The 14,247-nt window shown below is 38.5% G+C and overlaps 1 protein-coding gene across 4 annotated transcripts in view; it reads left to right on the top strand.

Annotated features, from left to right (window-relative positions):
- ALKAL1 (ALK and LTK ligand 1) overlaps window positions 1–13,148 on the top strand; it is a 28,243-nt gene extending 15,095 nt beyond the window's left edge. The window contains exons 2-6 of one of the 4 annotated variants that reach the window (XR_004435509.1): window positions 4,478–4,531; window positions 7,022–7,102; window positions 8,233–8,309; window positions 8,425–8,501; window positions 12,586–13,148. Coding sequence is in view for 3 of the 4 variants with exons in the window: in XM_033203642.1 (XP_033059533.1) it covers window positions 4,478–4,531; window positions 7,022–7,102; window positions 8,425–8,489 (200 nt within the window). In the remaining variant the exon portion in view is untranslated. The remainder of the gene's footprint in view (window positions 1–4,477; window positions 4,532–7,021; window positions 7,103–8,232; window positions 8,310–8,424; window positions 8,502–12,585) is intronic. The other 3 variants (XM_033203642.1, XM_033203645.1, XM_033203644.1) reach the window with 3 other exon arrangements.
- The last annotated feature ends 1,099 nt before the right edge of the window (window positions 13,149–14,247 follow it).

Genomic DNA, 14,247 nt, shown 5'->3' with positions numbered 1-14,247 from the left:
GTCTTAAACTGATACCCGATGTGCTAATAACCTAAAACTTCCCTAAATAGGTAAGTTCAAGGGAGAACAAAGAAGAAAAGGAAGTTGCTTACAAAAGGTTTAAGGAAGCAATAACATTTCCAAATAAGGAAGGGGCATAAGCTATGAGCTAAGACTTGCCTGGGCCTGTCCAGACATGCAAGCCAAAGCAACTAACTGGGCTAAAGTATAAGAACTAGTAGGTGATAAGAGGCTTTGGAGTAAGGAGCTGTTATTCCTAGTGTCTATTATTTTCTTTTTAAACCAAGAGGAGCTTTGAAGAGAAACTTTTCTGCTCTGTACAGTGAGCCATACTATCTCTGCAACAACTACTCAGTTCTGCCCTTGTAGCGAAAAAGCAGCCACTGGTGACCCCTAAACAAATGGATGTGGGCATGTTGCAGCAGAGTTTTATTCACAAACACAGGTGCAGGCTGGATCTGCCTCAGGAGCTGTTGTTTGCTAGCCCCTGCATAGGCCAGTGCTAGTCAATACAGTTATAGTCACGTGCCACAAAAGGACGTTTCTGTCATCTACAGACTGCATATACCATAGTGGTCCTTAGATTATAATACTGTATTTTTACTGTTCCTTTTCTATGTGTAGATACGTTTAGATTCACAGATACTCACTATGGTGTTACAGCTGCCTGCAGCATTCAGCACAACAGGTTTTGTAGCCTAGGAGCAGTAGCCTGAGTGTGCAGGAGGCTCTCCCACCAAGATTTATGTAAGTGCACTCTATGATGCTCCCACAATGAAGGAATCACCTAATGATGAATTTCTCCAAACATATTCCCATCATTAAACAGCACATGACTGTAAACCTTTGAACTTGTCTCTCTGCATCTATTCTTTGCCCTCTGTACTGTAAGCCAAAAAGTATCTGAGACAGGTCTCAATCAATTTAGGAAGTTTATTTTGTCAAGGTTAAGGATGCACCCATGACACACCTCAGGAGGTCCTGCTGACATGTGCTCAAGGTGACTGGGGTACAGCTTGCTTTTATACATTTTAGGGAGACATGAGACATCAGTCAGTATGTATAAGATGTACATTGGTTGGGTTCAGTAAGGCAAGACAAGTTTAAGGGGGATGGGGAGGTGAAACGGGTTTGAGGGGAAAGGGGTATGTGCAGGGAGGGAGGTGGGTGGGGGGGTTCCAGGTCAGAAGTAGATAAGGGACAAAAGTTTGCATTCTTTTGAGTCCTTGATCAGCCTTCCACTGAGTACACAATTTAGTGTGGCTCGGTGAATCTGCAGTTTTACATAAACAATAGGGCAGAGGAAGCAATCATATGCATTTGTCTCAGGTGAGCCTCAGAGGGATGACTTCGAGTTCTCTCTCTCCTCCATCCACAAAGAATTTTCTTGTGGACAAATCATGAGGGAGGTATGTAGCTTTTTATCTTTGTAACTATCTTATTTAGGAATTAATGGAAGGCAGGTTTGTCTGACGTAGTTCCCAGCTTGACTTTTCCCTTGGCTTAGTGATTTTGGGGGCCTGAGATTTATTTTCCTTTCACAATACTTAGGCATAATTGTTTTTTATTATTAAAAATAGTTGATGCTGGGCTCAGTGGCTCATGTCTCTAAATTCCAACACTTTGGGAGGCTGAGGTGGGAGGACTGCTTGAGCCCAGGCATTGGAGGCTGCAGTGAATCATGATTGCACCATTGCACTCCAGCCTGGGCAACTGAGCAAGACTCTGTCTCAAAAAAAACAAACTTTGCTTATTAAAAAATATTTAAATGGTGTATATAATTTTATTTATTTTTATTGTATGTCTTTAGAGTGCACAGCATAATGTATTGATATATGTATACAGAGTGCAGTGGTTACTGTGGTCAAGCAAATCATATCCATCATCTCACAGTTACCCTTTTTTTTGATGGTGAGAACTCCTGAACTCCGCTCTCTCAGCCATTGTTCCACATACAACACATCATTACTCCCTGCAGTCCTCTTCTAGATTTGCTCATCCTACCAATCTGCAGCTGTGTATCCTTTGACCAATTCTCCCCATTCCCTCCCTCCCTCAATGATCTTTTGAAAACGTAGCTTAACCTTGCCTTTCCTTTGCCTAAAGCCCTTTCAGAATTAAGCACAAAGTTTGTGTACAGCTTGACTCTAAAGCCCACCTATGCCTGCAGCCTTGTCTCACCCACCTCTTCTTCAGCAGCTCTGGACATTTCCCCCAATACTTGGACAGGCTGCAGTCCTCCCCATTCCCATCTCTTCTTACCTTCTTATCTCTGACTTGTTACTTCAGGTATGGACTTAAACACCACTTTTCTGTTTCAGTTAAATCAATCTGTTATACATTCTTGTATTCCTATATGATGTTTGTGCTTTGAAGTTAAAATTCAAGTGTATTGAAATTGTGGTTTTCTTGGTGGGCTGTACTGAGTGCAAGGAGGCACTGATGTTTCCATTTGAGCAGTAGCAACCCTCTCGGCTTCCTATTCCTTGAACATGTGCCAGGTGCCTCTGCCAGCAAAGCCGGGTTGTACAGGGGGACAAGACCGCATCCCTTTCCTCATGAAGCCATAATTGCGGGGAAGACAGACACACACGGTGCCCTGTCATGCTAACCAGAATGTGACATCTGCTTTGATAGAAGTTATAAAATGTGTTATGGGGTGGAGATGAGGAGGGTAATTTACTTAAAATATGCAATTTTCTACACACCTGAGTGTCGTCCTTGTCACAGGGTCTAGAGATTAAAGTTATACTCTAAAATGCTTTCAGAAATAGAATTATTTGTGAAGTCTTTGAGCACGCCTTAGCCACAGGAGGTGCTTCTGCTGTACTCAGCTCTCATTCATTTTTCAGAATGCACCACTGTAACTACCTGGGCCAAATATTGACACCACAGAAGCCAATTTGCTGTTTTTGGTTTCTGAGAAGTACAGGGGAAAAGACCTATGTTCGAGCTGGAGCATTATCGAAGAGAAGAGGAAAGGTTTATATGATGAAGTACTTTCGTTTTACTGCTGCTTTGTTTTCCTGGATTAGTTTTAATTGTTTGTAAAGTGCAGGTGTTCATTGTCAAATGGGAGGGGAGCTCCGATCTCTCTGCATTCCCGCTGCACCCACACAATCACGCCCTGAACCAGGCCCAGAACTCGCAGAAGGCTGCCCCGAACTGGGGAGCTCCCTGTACAGGAAAGGGTTCCGATGTCCCTCAGGAGCTCATGGCATGTAAGGAACAGTTAGAATTCCTGCGTCTGCATTTTCCAAGCCTCAGTCACCACTGCCTTGTCCTGGCGCAGTCACACTCATCACCGTGGTGGCTCAGACTCTCCTAGAGGGGGATGACAAACGTTCACTTCCCTATTGTATTCTTACACTGTTGTAAGTTTAAATGTATAACTACCAACAAACCTTGAGGCTCCACTATTTTACTAAAGTTTAAGTTTTCTTTTCCTTTGAAAGAGTTGCACGTGCTCCCAATTGTTTGTATAAATTGCATTTTCTGAATGGTGTAGTTTTAGTGAGTACAAGGTAAAGCCTGAGATACAATTTTATTTTTAAATTTTATTATATAGTAAGCGCAAAGCCTTCCAAGTGGGAGAGATCATGACCTATAGTACATTTCAGTTTGTTTGTTCTGGCTACTGGGGAGAAGGACGATTATGGGGAGGAGAAGAGGGGTTAGGAGGCCACTGCCAAGGCATGGTCACAAAAGGACGATGACTTGGGCCAGACTCACGTTGAGGGAAGGAGAAAGAAGTGAGTGGGTCTGGAATAATTTGTTGGAGGTGGAATACATAAAACTAACTCATGGGTTGGATGTAGTGGTGAGGGAAAAAGGAAGTCAAGCATAACTTCTTGAGCTGGGGCCTGATCAAGAGTGATGCCACTTCAGTCAGTCTTTAGTGGACTGAGGAACATGGGGAGAAACAGGTCTGGGCAGAGGAAAAGGAGACCTTCCATTGCAACTGTGAACTTTTGAGAGGGCTGTAAGGTACCCTTCATGCCATAGAGCAAGCGGTGAGGTAGGTGTACTGGAGTTTTGGAGCCCAGGAAATGGTCAGGGCTGGAGATATCAGTTTGGGCTCAGCTAAATAAACTGTCACAAATTCATGTGTTTAGTGCCTTATTAAGTATTTAGCATATTAAGGATTTTTTTTTTTTTTTTTGAGACAGAGTCTCGCTCTGTTGCCCAGGCTGGAGTGCAGTGGTGCGATCTCCACTCACTGCAAGCTCCGCCGCCTCCTGGGTTCGCGCTATTCTCCTGCCTCAGCCTCCCGAGTAGCTGGGACTACAGGCGCCCGCCACCTCGCCCGGCTAGTTTTTTGTGTATTTTAGTAGAGACGGGGTTTCACCGTGTTAGCCAGGATGGTCTCGATCTCCTGACCTCGTGATCCGCCCGTCTCGGCCTCCCAAAGTATTAAGGATATTTTTAAATGGGAGAAATGCATTCAAGAAATTCTGAAGGTTTTTTTTCTTTTCAGAAATATTCCCAAGAGATTCTAACTTAAAAGACAAATTCATAAAGCATTTCACAGGTAAGTACAAAATTTATCAGTGATTCCATTAACTAAATGAAAAGAATGTGTACAGGTTACTATGTCAGGCACTAGGGATATGAAAATATGTCTGTAAGGGACTCATGGTCCAGTTGGAGAGATGGACGGATGCTACTAACTTGTGTTAACTGTAATGTAAACCAGCCCTTAATAAGTAATAGAAGTATGAACAACTTTTTAAGGATACACAGGAAGTGAATAATGTGGCCAAGAACTACCAAGAAAGGCTTGTAGTAGACACAGTATTTAAGGTGGGCTTTAAGGGATGAATAAGGCTTTCCCGTGGTGAGAGAGACCTTCTGTTCAGAAGTAGTGCATTGAGTAAGCCATGAAGGCACAGGGTGTGGTTTAGGCAAGGACAGGTATGCATGGACTGTGGGTGGGCTTAGGTATGTGGGATGAATGTGGCCCTGGTCAAATATATGGCTGGAAAGGTAGCTTGGAGTCACATTGTGGATAATCTTAAATGGCATGCTGGGGAATTCAGACTATGTTCCCCAGTCTGGTGGTGGGTAGGGAGAGAGGGGGCAATAGAAATTTTTTGAACAGGGAGGGACAGACTTTCATATACTACATCTTTTAAAAATATATTTGTTTATTAATTATTGTTATTATTTTCTGAGACAGAGTTTCACTCTTGTTGCCCAGGCTGGTGTGCAGTGGCCTGATCTCGGCTCACTGCAATCTCCACCTCCCCGGTTCAAGCAATTCTCCTGCCTCAGCCTCCCAAATAGCTGGGATTACAGGCATGCACCACCATGCCTGACTACTTTTTTGTATTTTTAGTAGAGATGGGGTTTCACCATGTTGGTCAGGCTGGTCTCAAACTCCCGGCCTAAGCAATCCGCCCGCTCTGGCCTCCAAGTGTGAGCCACCGCGCCAGGCCAAAAATATTTTATTTTTGAGACAGGGTCTGGTTCCATCACTCAGGTTGGAGTTCAGTGGTGAGATCATGGCTCACTGCAGCCTTGAACAAATAGGCTCAAGGGATCCTCCCACCTCAGCCTCCGAAGTAGCTGGGACTACTGTGCCATCACACCCAGCTAATTTTTTATTTTCTTTGGAGATAGGGTCTCACTATGTTGCCCAGGTTGGTCTTGAACTCCTGGCTCAAGTGATCCTCCTGCCTTGGCCTCCCAAAGCATTGGGATTATAGTTGTGAGCCACTGCACCATGCCCACCTGCCACATCATGAGCACAGATAAATACTGTCCCATGACACTGTTTCGTTCTTCATATCAACTTTGTGAATCATTTGCACATCGTCCTATGCCCCAATTTCTAGCAAATCACTGAATTATTGTGAACAGTACACCCCCATATTTACTATTGGCATTACCTCTCTGTTCCCAGTCATCCCAGCTACTTTTTTTTTTCTTTTACGCCTCAGGCCTGTGGTGTGGAAAAGATGTGGTTTGCCCACTTAGTCAAGTCCAAGGGCCCTACCTGTTTATTAATGGAAAGGATGGTCCTGAGGATCAATTGGAGATGCACCTGCAGGGCACAGGGATGTGTGGGAATGTTGAGCCTTTTGAGGCAGCTGTTTGCGACGTGACTGTGGACCCCACGAGAAGCAGACACCAGAGGGACGGAGGGATGAACATTTTGTTGTTGTTGTTCTGTGTGTATGTTTTTTTCAAGAGATAGGGTCTCACTCTGTTGCTCAGGCTGGAGTGCAGTGGTGCAGTCATAGCTCACTGTAGCCTCCAACTCCTGGGCTCAAAGATCCTCCTGACTCAGCCTCTAGAGTAACTGAACTGGGACTACAGGTGTGTGCTGCCATGCCTGGCTAATTTTTTACTTTTATTTTTGGCAGAGACAGGGTCTCGCTATGGTGCTTAGGCTGTTCTTGAACTCCTGAGCTCAAGTGATCCTCCTGCCTTGGCCTCCCAAAGTGCTGGGATTACAGACGTGAGCCACTACTCCCCATCCGGGATGAGAGTCTTGATGGGCACTACCTTGGATTTAAAGGGAGAGACAAAGGACTTCTCAAGGCCCTGCCCATTCCATTTTACAATTATCCTAGACACTAATAAGACACAAATTACTATAATTAGAAAATGGAATAAATGTCTTGGCATGTAAACATTAATTGCTTTAGATAAAAACAGAAAGTAGAAACCAAAGATAGTTATTTTTTGTATTTCTCATCCACTCAATTTGCTCTCTACAGCCTTTATATTTTCTGTCCAGAACTTTTTCCTTTTAATTTTTCTACATAGTTCTACTACATGTGAAGATTCCATTATGTGAGATGTTGAGAATGTGGAATGAATTTAGATTATTTTTCATAGACCACAACTCTACCTCCCACAGAGTCTGGGTGGGGGAAGAGCTCTCAGGCACGTTCTTTTAAGGGCATGGAAGTATGTAAGGTGCTGTTGTATTATATCCACCCATAAAGTGCTAGGAAATTTGTTTGGAAAACATGCCTATGTTTATAATAAGCATTCTTTTCCTGTGCTCTAGGGCCAGTCACATTTTCACCAGAATGCAGCAAACATTTCCACCGACTCTATTACAATACCAGGGAGTGCTCAACACCAGCTTGTAAGTAACTTGGGTGGGTTTTTTTAAAAAAAATTATCCAACAATAAATGTATGTAATTTTAAACTTCAAATGTCTGTGGATGGGAAGAAGTAGACTAACCATTGACATTCTATTTATAACACTGACAGTACCTAAGGTTTGTGTGTACTGTTGCTGTAAGGAATGAAACCACATTCTAATTGGGAATCTATTCAAATATGATAATAGCCAGATTTCCTTAAAGACCAAAGTGTTTGTTAGGATTTAAACATTTTATCATGATTCAAATTCTTTGGCATAAATACGGTGCTGTCTCAAATAAATAAAAAAAAAAATGAGATGACTGTGAACTCTAAGTAAAAATTTTTTCCTAAGTTATTTTAAAGTAAATATTTTTTTATATCACATCATTTATATAATGATGCTGGATTTTTCTGAGTAATGATAGCATGTAAAGGTTGCTATAATGAATTCTTTTGGATACTTAAGTTACTGAAGTTAATAATAATTCTAAACATAGTATTTAAGCGCTATCATTTAAAGTGCCAAAATTATGACTATGTGTGGTAACTCCGTTCGCTGTTTCTAAATTCCTTTCTAATCCTCAACTTTCCTTTTAAAGAACATGAATTCTAAGCATTTTGTTTCTTTTTAACTAGGTTGCTCATCTTGAGGAGTATTGACTTTTACTCAGCATGTTAAGTTGTATTTGTTATAATGTTTTTCAAAAACAACTTGTGTTTAGGCGGGGTGAGATGGCTCACGACTGTGATCCCAACACTTTGGGAGGTCAAGGCAGGCAGATCGCTTAAGCTCAGGTGTTGGAGACCAGCCTTGGCAACATGGTGAAACCCTGTCTCTACCAAAAATACAAAAATTAGCCAGTCTTACCATCTGGCTTCAAAATAAATAAAAATAAATAAATAAATAAATAAATAAATAAATAAATAAGTAAAAATTCCAAAATAAAATAAAATAAAATAAAACAACTTGTGCTAAATGACTAGAGAAAGTCAATCACATTGGATTACAGGCAGAATGACTAATGGTAGCCAAGCATGGTGGAGAAAGCACATGCTTTGGCATAAAGCTTTTGACTAGTTATGGGGTGATTAATTAATATTCTGATGCTCTTGTCTCACCTCTAAAGTGAATATAGGAATAGCACCTTCCTGATTGTGTTATTAAAAGAATTGATGAGGAAATTCATTTTCACCACTTGACATAGTAGGTATTTATTAAATTGTAGTTATTGTTATATGAATTAGTGACAATAATAACAGAATTTCCCCAACATTTCTAGTAACTCTATACATAATTTACCTTTAAATGCTTTTCCTAGATTACAAAAGATGTGCTAGATTGTTAACAAGATTAGCAGTGAGTCCACTGTGCTCCCAGACCTAGCAAACCTACCCTGTGAGTATATATTCATTTTTCTTATCCTGTTTAATAGTCTAACTTTATTTTTTAACATTTTTTCCTTTTCTTTTTAGTTGACACATAATGATTGTATATATTTATGGGGTACAGTGTGACATTTTGATACTTGATCAAAATGTGATACTAATTTAAAATTTAATTTAAATATATAATTTAAATAATATAACAGCACTTTACATACTTCCATGCCCTTAAAAGAATGTGCCTGAGAGCTCTTCCCCCACCCAGGCTCTGTGGGAGGTACAGTCGTGGTCTATGAAAAATAATCTAAATTAAATTTTAAATTTTAATCTAAAATTTAATACTAATAAATGTTTGATATGCCTCAAACATTTATTATTTTTTATACTGTGAGCATTCAAAACCTTCTTTTGCAGCTTTAAAAATATATACAATAATTAATGGTTAACCAGATCCACCCTACAGTGCTGCAGAGCCCCAGAACCCTCACGTCTAGCTGTAGTTTGTGTTCACTAACCAACCGCTCCCCAGCTGTGCCTGCCACTCCTCTTTAGCCTTTTTTTCTCTTTTTTTTTTTTCTGAGACAGAGTCTCACTCTGTCACCAGGCTAGAGTGCAGTAGTGCAATCTCTGCAATTTCCGCCTCCCAGCTCCAAGCAATTCTCCTGCCTCAGCCTCCCAAGTAGCTGGGACTACAGGCACGTGCCACCATGCCTGGCTACTTTTTGTATTTTTAGTGGAGACGGGGTTTTATCATGTTGGCCAAGCTGGTCTCAAACTCCTTACCTCAAGTGATCCGCCCGCCTCAACTTCTCAAACTGCTGGGATTACAAGCATGAGCCACCATTTCTGGCCCTCTTTAGCTCCTAATACCCAACATTCTACTCTCTACTTCTATGAGCTTAATTTTTTTTAGCTCCCTTATATGAGTGAGAATATTTATCTTTCTGTGCCTGACTTACTTCACTTACCATAATGTCCTCCAGCTTCATCCATGCCGCCTTGAATGGTAGCATTTCATTCTTTTTATAGCTGTATAGTATTCCTTTGTGTATATACACAACATTTTCTTTATCCATTCATCCATTGATGGCCATTTAGATTGATTGCCTGACTTGGCTATTGTGACTAGTACTGCAGTTAATATAGGGGTGCAGGAATCCCTTTGATATACTGATTTCTTTCCTTTGGATAAATACCCAGTAGTGGGATTTTTGGGGTTATATGGTAGTTCCATTTCTAGTTTTGTTTTTGAGAAACTTCCACACCGTTGTTCATAATGGCTGTACTAATTTACATTCTCACCAACAGTGTATAAAGGTTCCTTTTTCTCTGCTCCTCACTAGCATTTGTTTTTGTCTTTTTGTCAATAGCCATTCTAACTAGCATGAGATAATATCTCATCATGGTTATGATTTGCATTTCCCTGATGATTAGTGATATTTAGCTTTTTTTCATATATTTGTTAGACTTTTGTGTGTCTTCTTTTGAGAAATGTCTATTCAGATACTTTGCCCTCTTTTAAATCAGATTATCTGGTTTTTGCTGTTTAATTGTTTATGTATTCTGGATATTAGTCCCTTGTCAGCTGGATAGTTTGCAAATCTTTTCTCCCATTCTATATGTCGTCTCTTCACTCTGTTAATAGCCTAATCTTCTTAAGAAAATGTTTGAATAATGTCAGAAGCCAGGAAGTCTATTTTAGCAATACCTGTGAACTTAATCTATGGATTTTTCACTAAGTGTTAAAACTTGGTCCAAATGAAAAGACCTTTTTAATGATTTAATTTAAAATATCCTCAGCAGTGATTGAATTAAAATAGTTTTCTGACAACCTTACCAGCCCTGAGAGATTTCCAAAAATCTTTCAGCATTTAGTGTTATTTCATGACTGTGCAGAAACATTATGCAGATAGACATTAGATGAACAAAAGTACTTATACAGTTCTATTTTTTAACTGTCCAAAATATATAATAAAAATGAAGCCAGGTCTTAAAACTTTGGTACAGTTTTGGTACTCTAAGTAGGAAACAGAGAGAAGATATTGTAATAATAAGAGAAAAAGCAAAGAATAAAAAAGATAGTGAACATGTAATTATTTCTTGCTCTAGCCTATTACTTTACAAGAGTGAAATGGTAAACCAGAATTTTCATTCTGGCGAATTTATCCTAGGAGCCCTTGGGCAATAAAGTATTTGTACGATCCTAAATAAATTGAATGTAAATTGTAACATTTATTTTAAAAAGTAGAATCTATACAAAATACTGAAAGATACTTATTTCTTTGCAAATATTTCTCTAATCAGTAGTTCTTTCGCAGTGTAGTACCAAGTCAACTTTTTTTGGGTCAGCATTTCAGTACCATGGACAAGTCCTTTTAAGGCAACTGGTTCCTCAGTTGTGAAGGTGGGAGTGAAAGTCATAAGATGATGGCTGGGCACCGTCGCTCACACCTGTAATCCCAGCACTTTGGGACGCTGACGCGGGTGGATCACTTGAAGTCAGGAGTTCGAGACCAGCTTGGCCAACATTGTGAAACCCTGTCTCTACTAAAAATACAAAAATTAGCCCTGTGGTGGTGCGTGCCTGTAGTCCCAGCTGCTCGGGAGGCTGAGGCAGGAGAATTGCTTGAACCCAGGAGGTGGAGACTGCAGTGAGCTGAGATCATGGCATTGCACTCCAGGCTTGGCGACAGAGCAAGACTCCGTCAAAGAAAAAAAAAAGTCATAGAGGACTTGTAGTCTAAAATTAATCATGAATATCTTGAACTGGCCAGTGTAACTCAGTATCAGTATCATAAATAACTGCATGGGGATTTACTTAAACTATCTCACAGTTCTGTTGTGACAATTACTGAGACAATCCTGGCCTATTATTGTTGCTATACTTAGTCTTACTTTAAAATTGATTATTACACATTAATGATAATAATTAGAACTGTTAGTTCTGCATACCTACAGTTGCTAAATTGAATTTTTTTTTTTTTTTAGATTAAGAAAATCAACTAGATTATTGTAGTGGCAGGATACTTAATTCAATACTCTCAACCTACCTGTTTCAAAGCTTTTTTCTTTCTTTCTTTTCTTACCTGTTTCAAAGCTTTTTTCTTTCTTTCTTTTCTTTCCTTTTTTTTTTTTTTTTTTTTTTTTTTTGTGAGACAAGGTCTTACTCTGTTGCCCAGACTGGAGTGCAGCGGCTTGATCATAGTTCGGTGTAGCCTCAACCTCTCAGGCTCCAGTGATCCTCCCACCTTAGCCTCTCAAGTAGCTGGGACTACAGGCTCATGCTACCATGCTCATCTAATTTTTTTTTTTTTTTTTTTTTGGTGGCAACAGAGTTCCACTATGTTGCCTAGGCTGGTCTCGAGCTCTTGGGTTCAAGTGATCCTCCCATCTTGGCTGCCCAAATTGTTGGAATTACAGACATGAGCCACCGTGCCTGGTTTCAACTCTTTTGAACAACACAAAATATGAATCAAGATAATTCACTTGGTTATTGAAATGACCTAAACCAAGTTATATTTATCTCTTTCTTTGTTTTTAATATATTCCATGTAAATGAGTAAATTTACCTAAAGTCCCCAAACAATACAATACTGGAAAAGTTTTCCCAAACAAGTGCTGTATTATAATTTAAGATAATGTACACAAATTTACATTCTCCTGGGCTAGATCATAGAAGATAGAGCTGATAAACATGACTTTTAAAAATTATAGATTTTAGAGACTTAGTGATTTTTCTCTATGAGTTATCTGTTTCAAATTATTTATTTAATAAGGTTTGCAATCAATATTACAGATTAATAAATGTTAGGGATATTTAATGAGTTGTTCACAAGGTGTCAAGTTCTTTTCTGTTTTGATATGTCTAGATATCATAAATCTTTAAGGGAAAAGTCAATATCTAAAGTCTCTAAAAGTACTGATCAACCTTCCTGCCCCTCTGCACACACATTAGTCTGCATTCTCAGGATTAGACTGTAAATTAGGAGTCCACAGATTCTTTAAGCAAAATAAAATAAACTATTGAAACTGTACATATTTATAAGTATTCTAAAAACCAGGTCATAAATGATGTGGTTCTTCTTTTCCCCCCACAGGCATTTCCTAAGAATGTACATCTAATTTGAAGAAAAAGTGCTTCAAATCATGCAAAATGTAAAAAAAAGATGAAATTTATAATTTTATGGATATGAAGATGAGTAAAATAAGAGACTTCCCAGAAATAACTGGTAGCTGTGTCCTGTCACAGAATGGAGTCTTTCTTGCTTTATCTTTTTATGTATACAGTAATTTATAATTTTGTAAAACAGAGTTTGAATCACATATTGAAAATTAGATATTAAAAATTGTGTGATTGTATTTTATTTTTACTAGATATATTATTTTCTTTATACAGTTTAACATTCCAATTAAACATATAATTGTGTAAATTATATCTGAGAGTACCAGTGAGAAATAATGATTTTTTTGTATATGACTGTTAGTAATATATTTGTCAAATCATCATGTACCAAGTTAAATTTTATAATTCTTATTTAATATTTAAATACATTTATTTAGAACTTGTCTTCACTTGCATTAATTTGAAACGTGAATTTTATTAAAGCTGAAATATGAAAAAATGTGTTGTTTCCTTTGAATTAAAGATGTTTGTAATAGAGGTTATGCTTTTGAAGTGTGATTACCATATATGTATATGTGTATAAATATGTATTGTTTGAATTGATAATTAGAATCCTGAGACAATTTCTGCCTTTTAAAGTTAGAACATCTGGTATTGCTCTCTTAAATACAAAGAAGTCCAGTTGTTCTTGGACTGGCAAGCTGTATATCAAGGAGTGAGAGTAATGTATGGGTGGCCTGGATGCTCTGTTTAGAATGTAGCAGAATACTCTGATGCAACCAAGAAGTTCTATTTAAAAACAACAATGAAAAAAAAATCGTGAACCTACAACAAAACAATGGAGAACCTCCATCCCTTTAATGAGTAGACAAATCATGAGTTGCTTCACAATACCTCAACAGTGCAGTCACTGACTTTGTATCACTTGCCAACTGCTTGTGTTGGTGTCATGAAGACATATGTATCTCTGTGTTTCATGGAAGCCATCATTTCAATTATGCAGTTCCTTTTGTCTCTTGCATAACTTCCAGACACTGTATCATGTCTTATTTGTGTATGTATACATACATTGTCCTTTGTTCCTCAGAAAACCAAGCTAAAAAAATGCCCCTTGGCTTCAGGAATATTATGAAGCTCCATTCTCAGTTTTTGGTTTTACTTATTTTGGTCTATGAGCAAAGATTTATAAATAATTATATTTAAAAATCTGAGGTGGGGGAGAAAATTCTGCAGTAATGCTATATAATAATGAAAAAAGACTACTTTTTAGTTAATTTTACTTATAATAATTATAATACTATATCTGGGAAAATGAAGTAGTTTTTGATTATAAGTATCTAGGGAGCTGAGGACTGTTTTTATAAAATGAAGAAGCTGTTGAATGATGATATAAAAGAACTTACTGGTGAGACATATTTGGCTGAAATACAGAAAATAGCCTAAAGGGGCTTCGTGATTAGTGTGGTTTTAATAAGATAAATGATTTCAGATGCAATTCTATGAAATTAGATTTTAAACATTCTCATAGATGAGTAGTATACCTCAGGAATGTGTTCCATGCTATATATTTCTCAAAAACACACAAAAATATATTAAATATTACTCCAGTTAAAATCATGTTTATTTTACTACATGA

Source organism: Trachypithecus francoisi, unplaced genomic scaffold, assembly GCF_009764315.1.
Source record: "Trachypithecus francoisi isolate TF-2019V2 unplaced genomic scaffold, Tfra_2.0 Lachesis_group7, whole genome shotgun sequence".
NCBI lineage: Eukaryota > Metazoa > Chordata > Mammalia > Primates > Cercopithecidae > Trachypithecus > Trachypithecus francoisi.
Note: the sequence above shows the minus strand (reverse complement) of the source record. Positions and strands in the feature narration are given on the sequence as shown.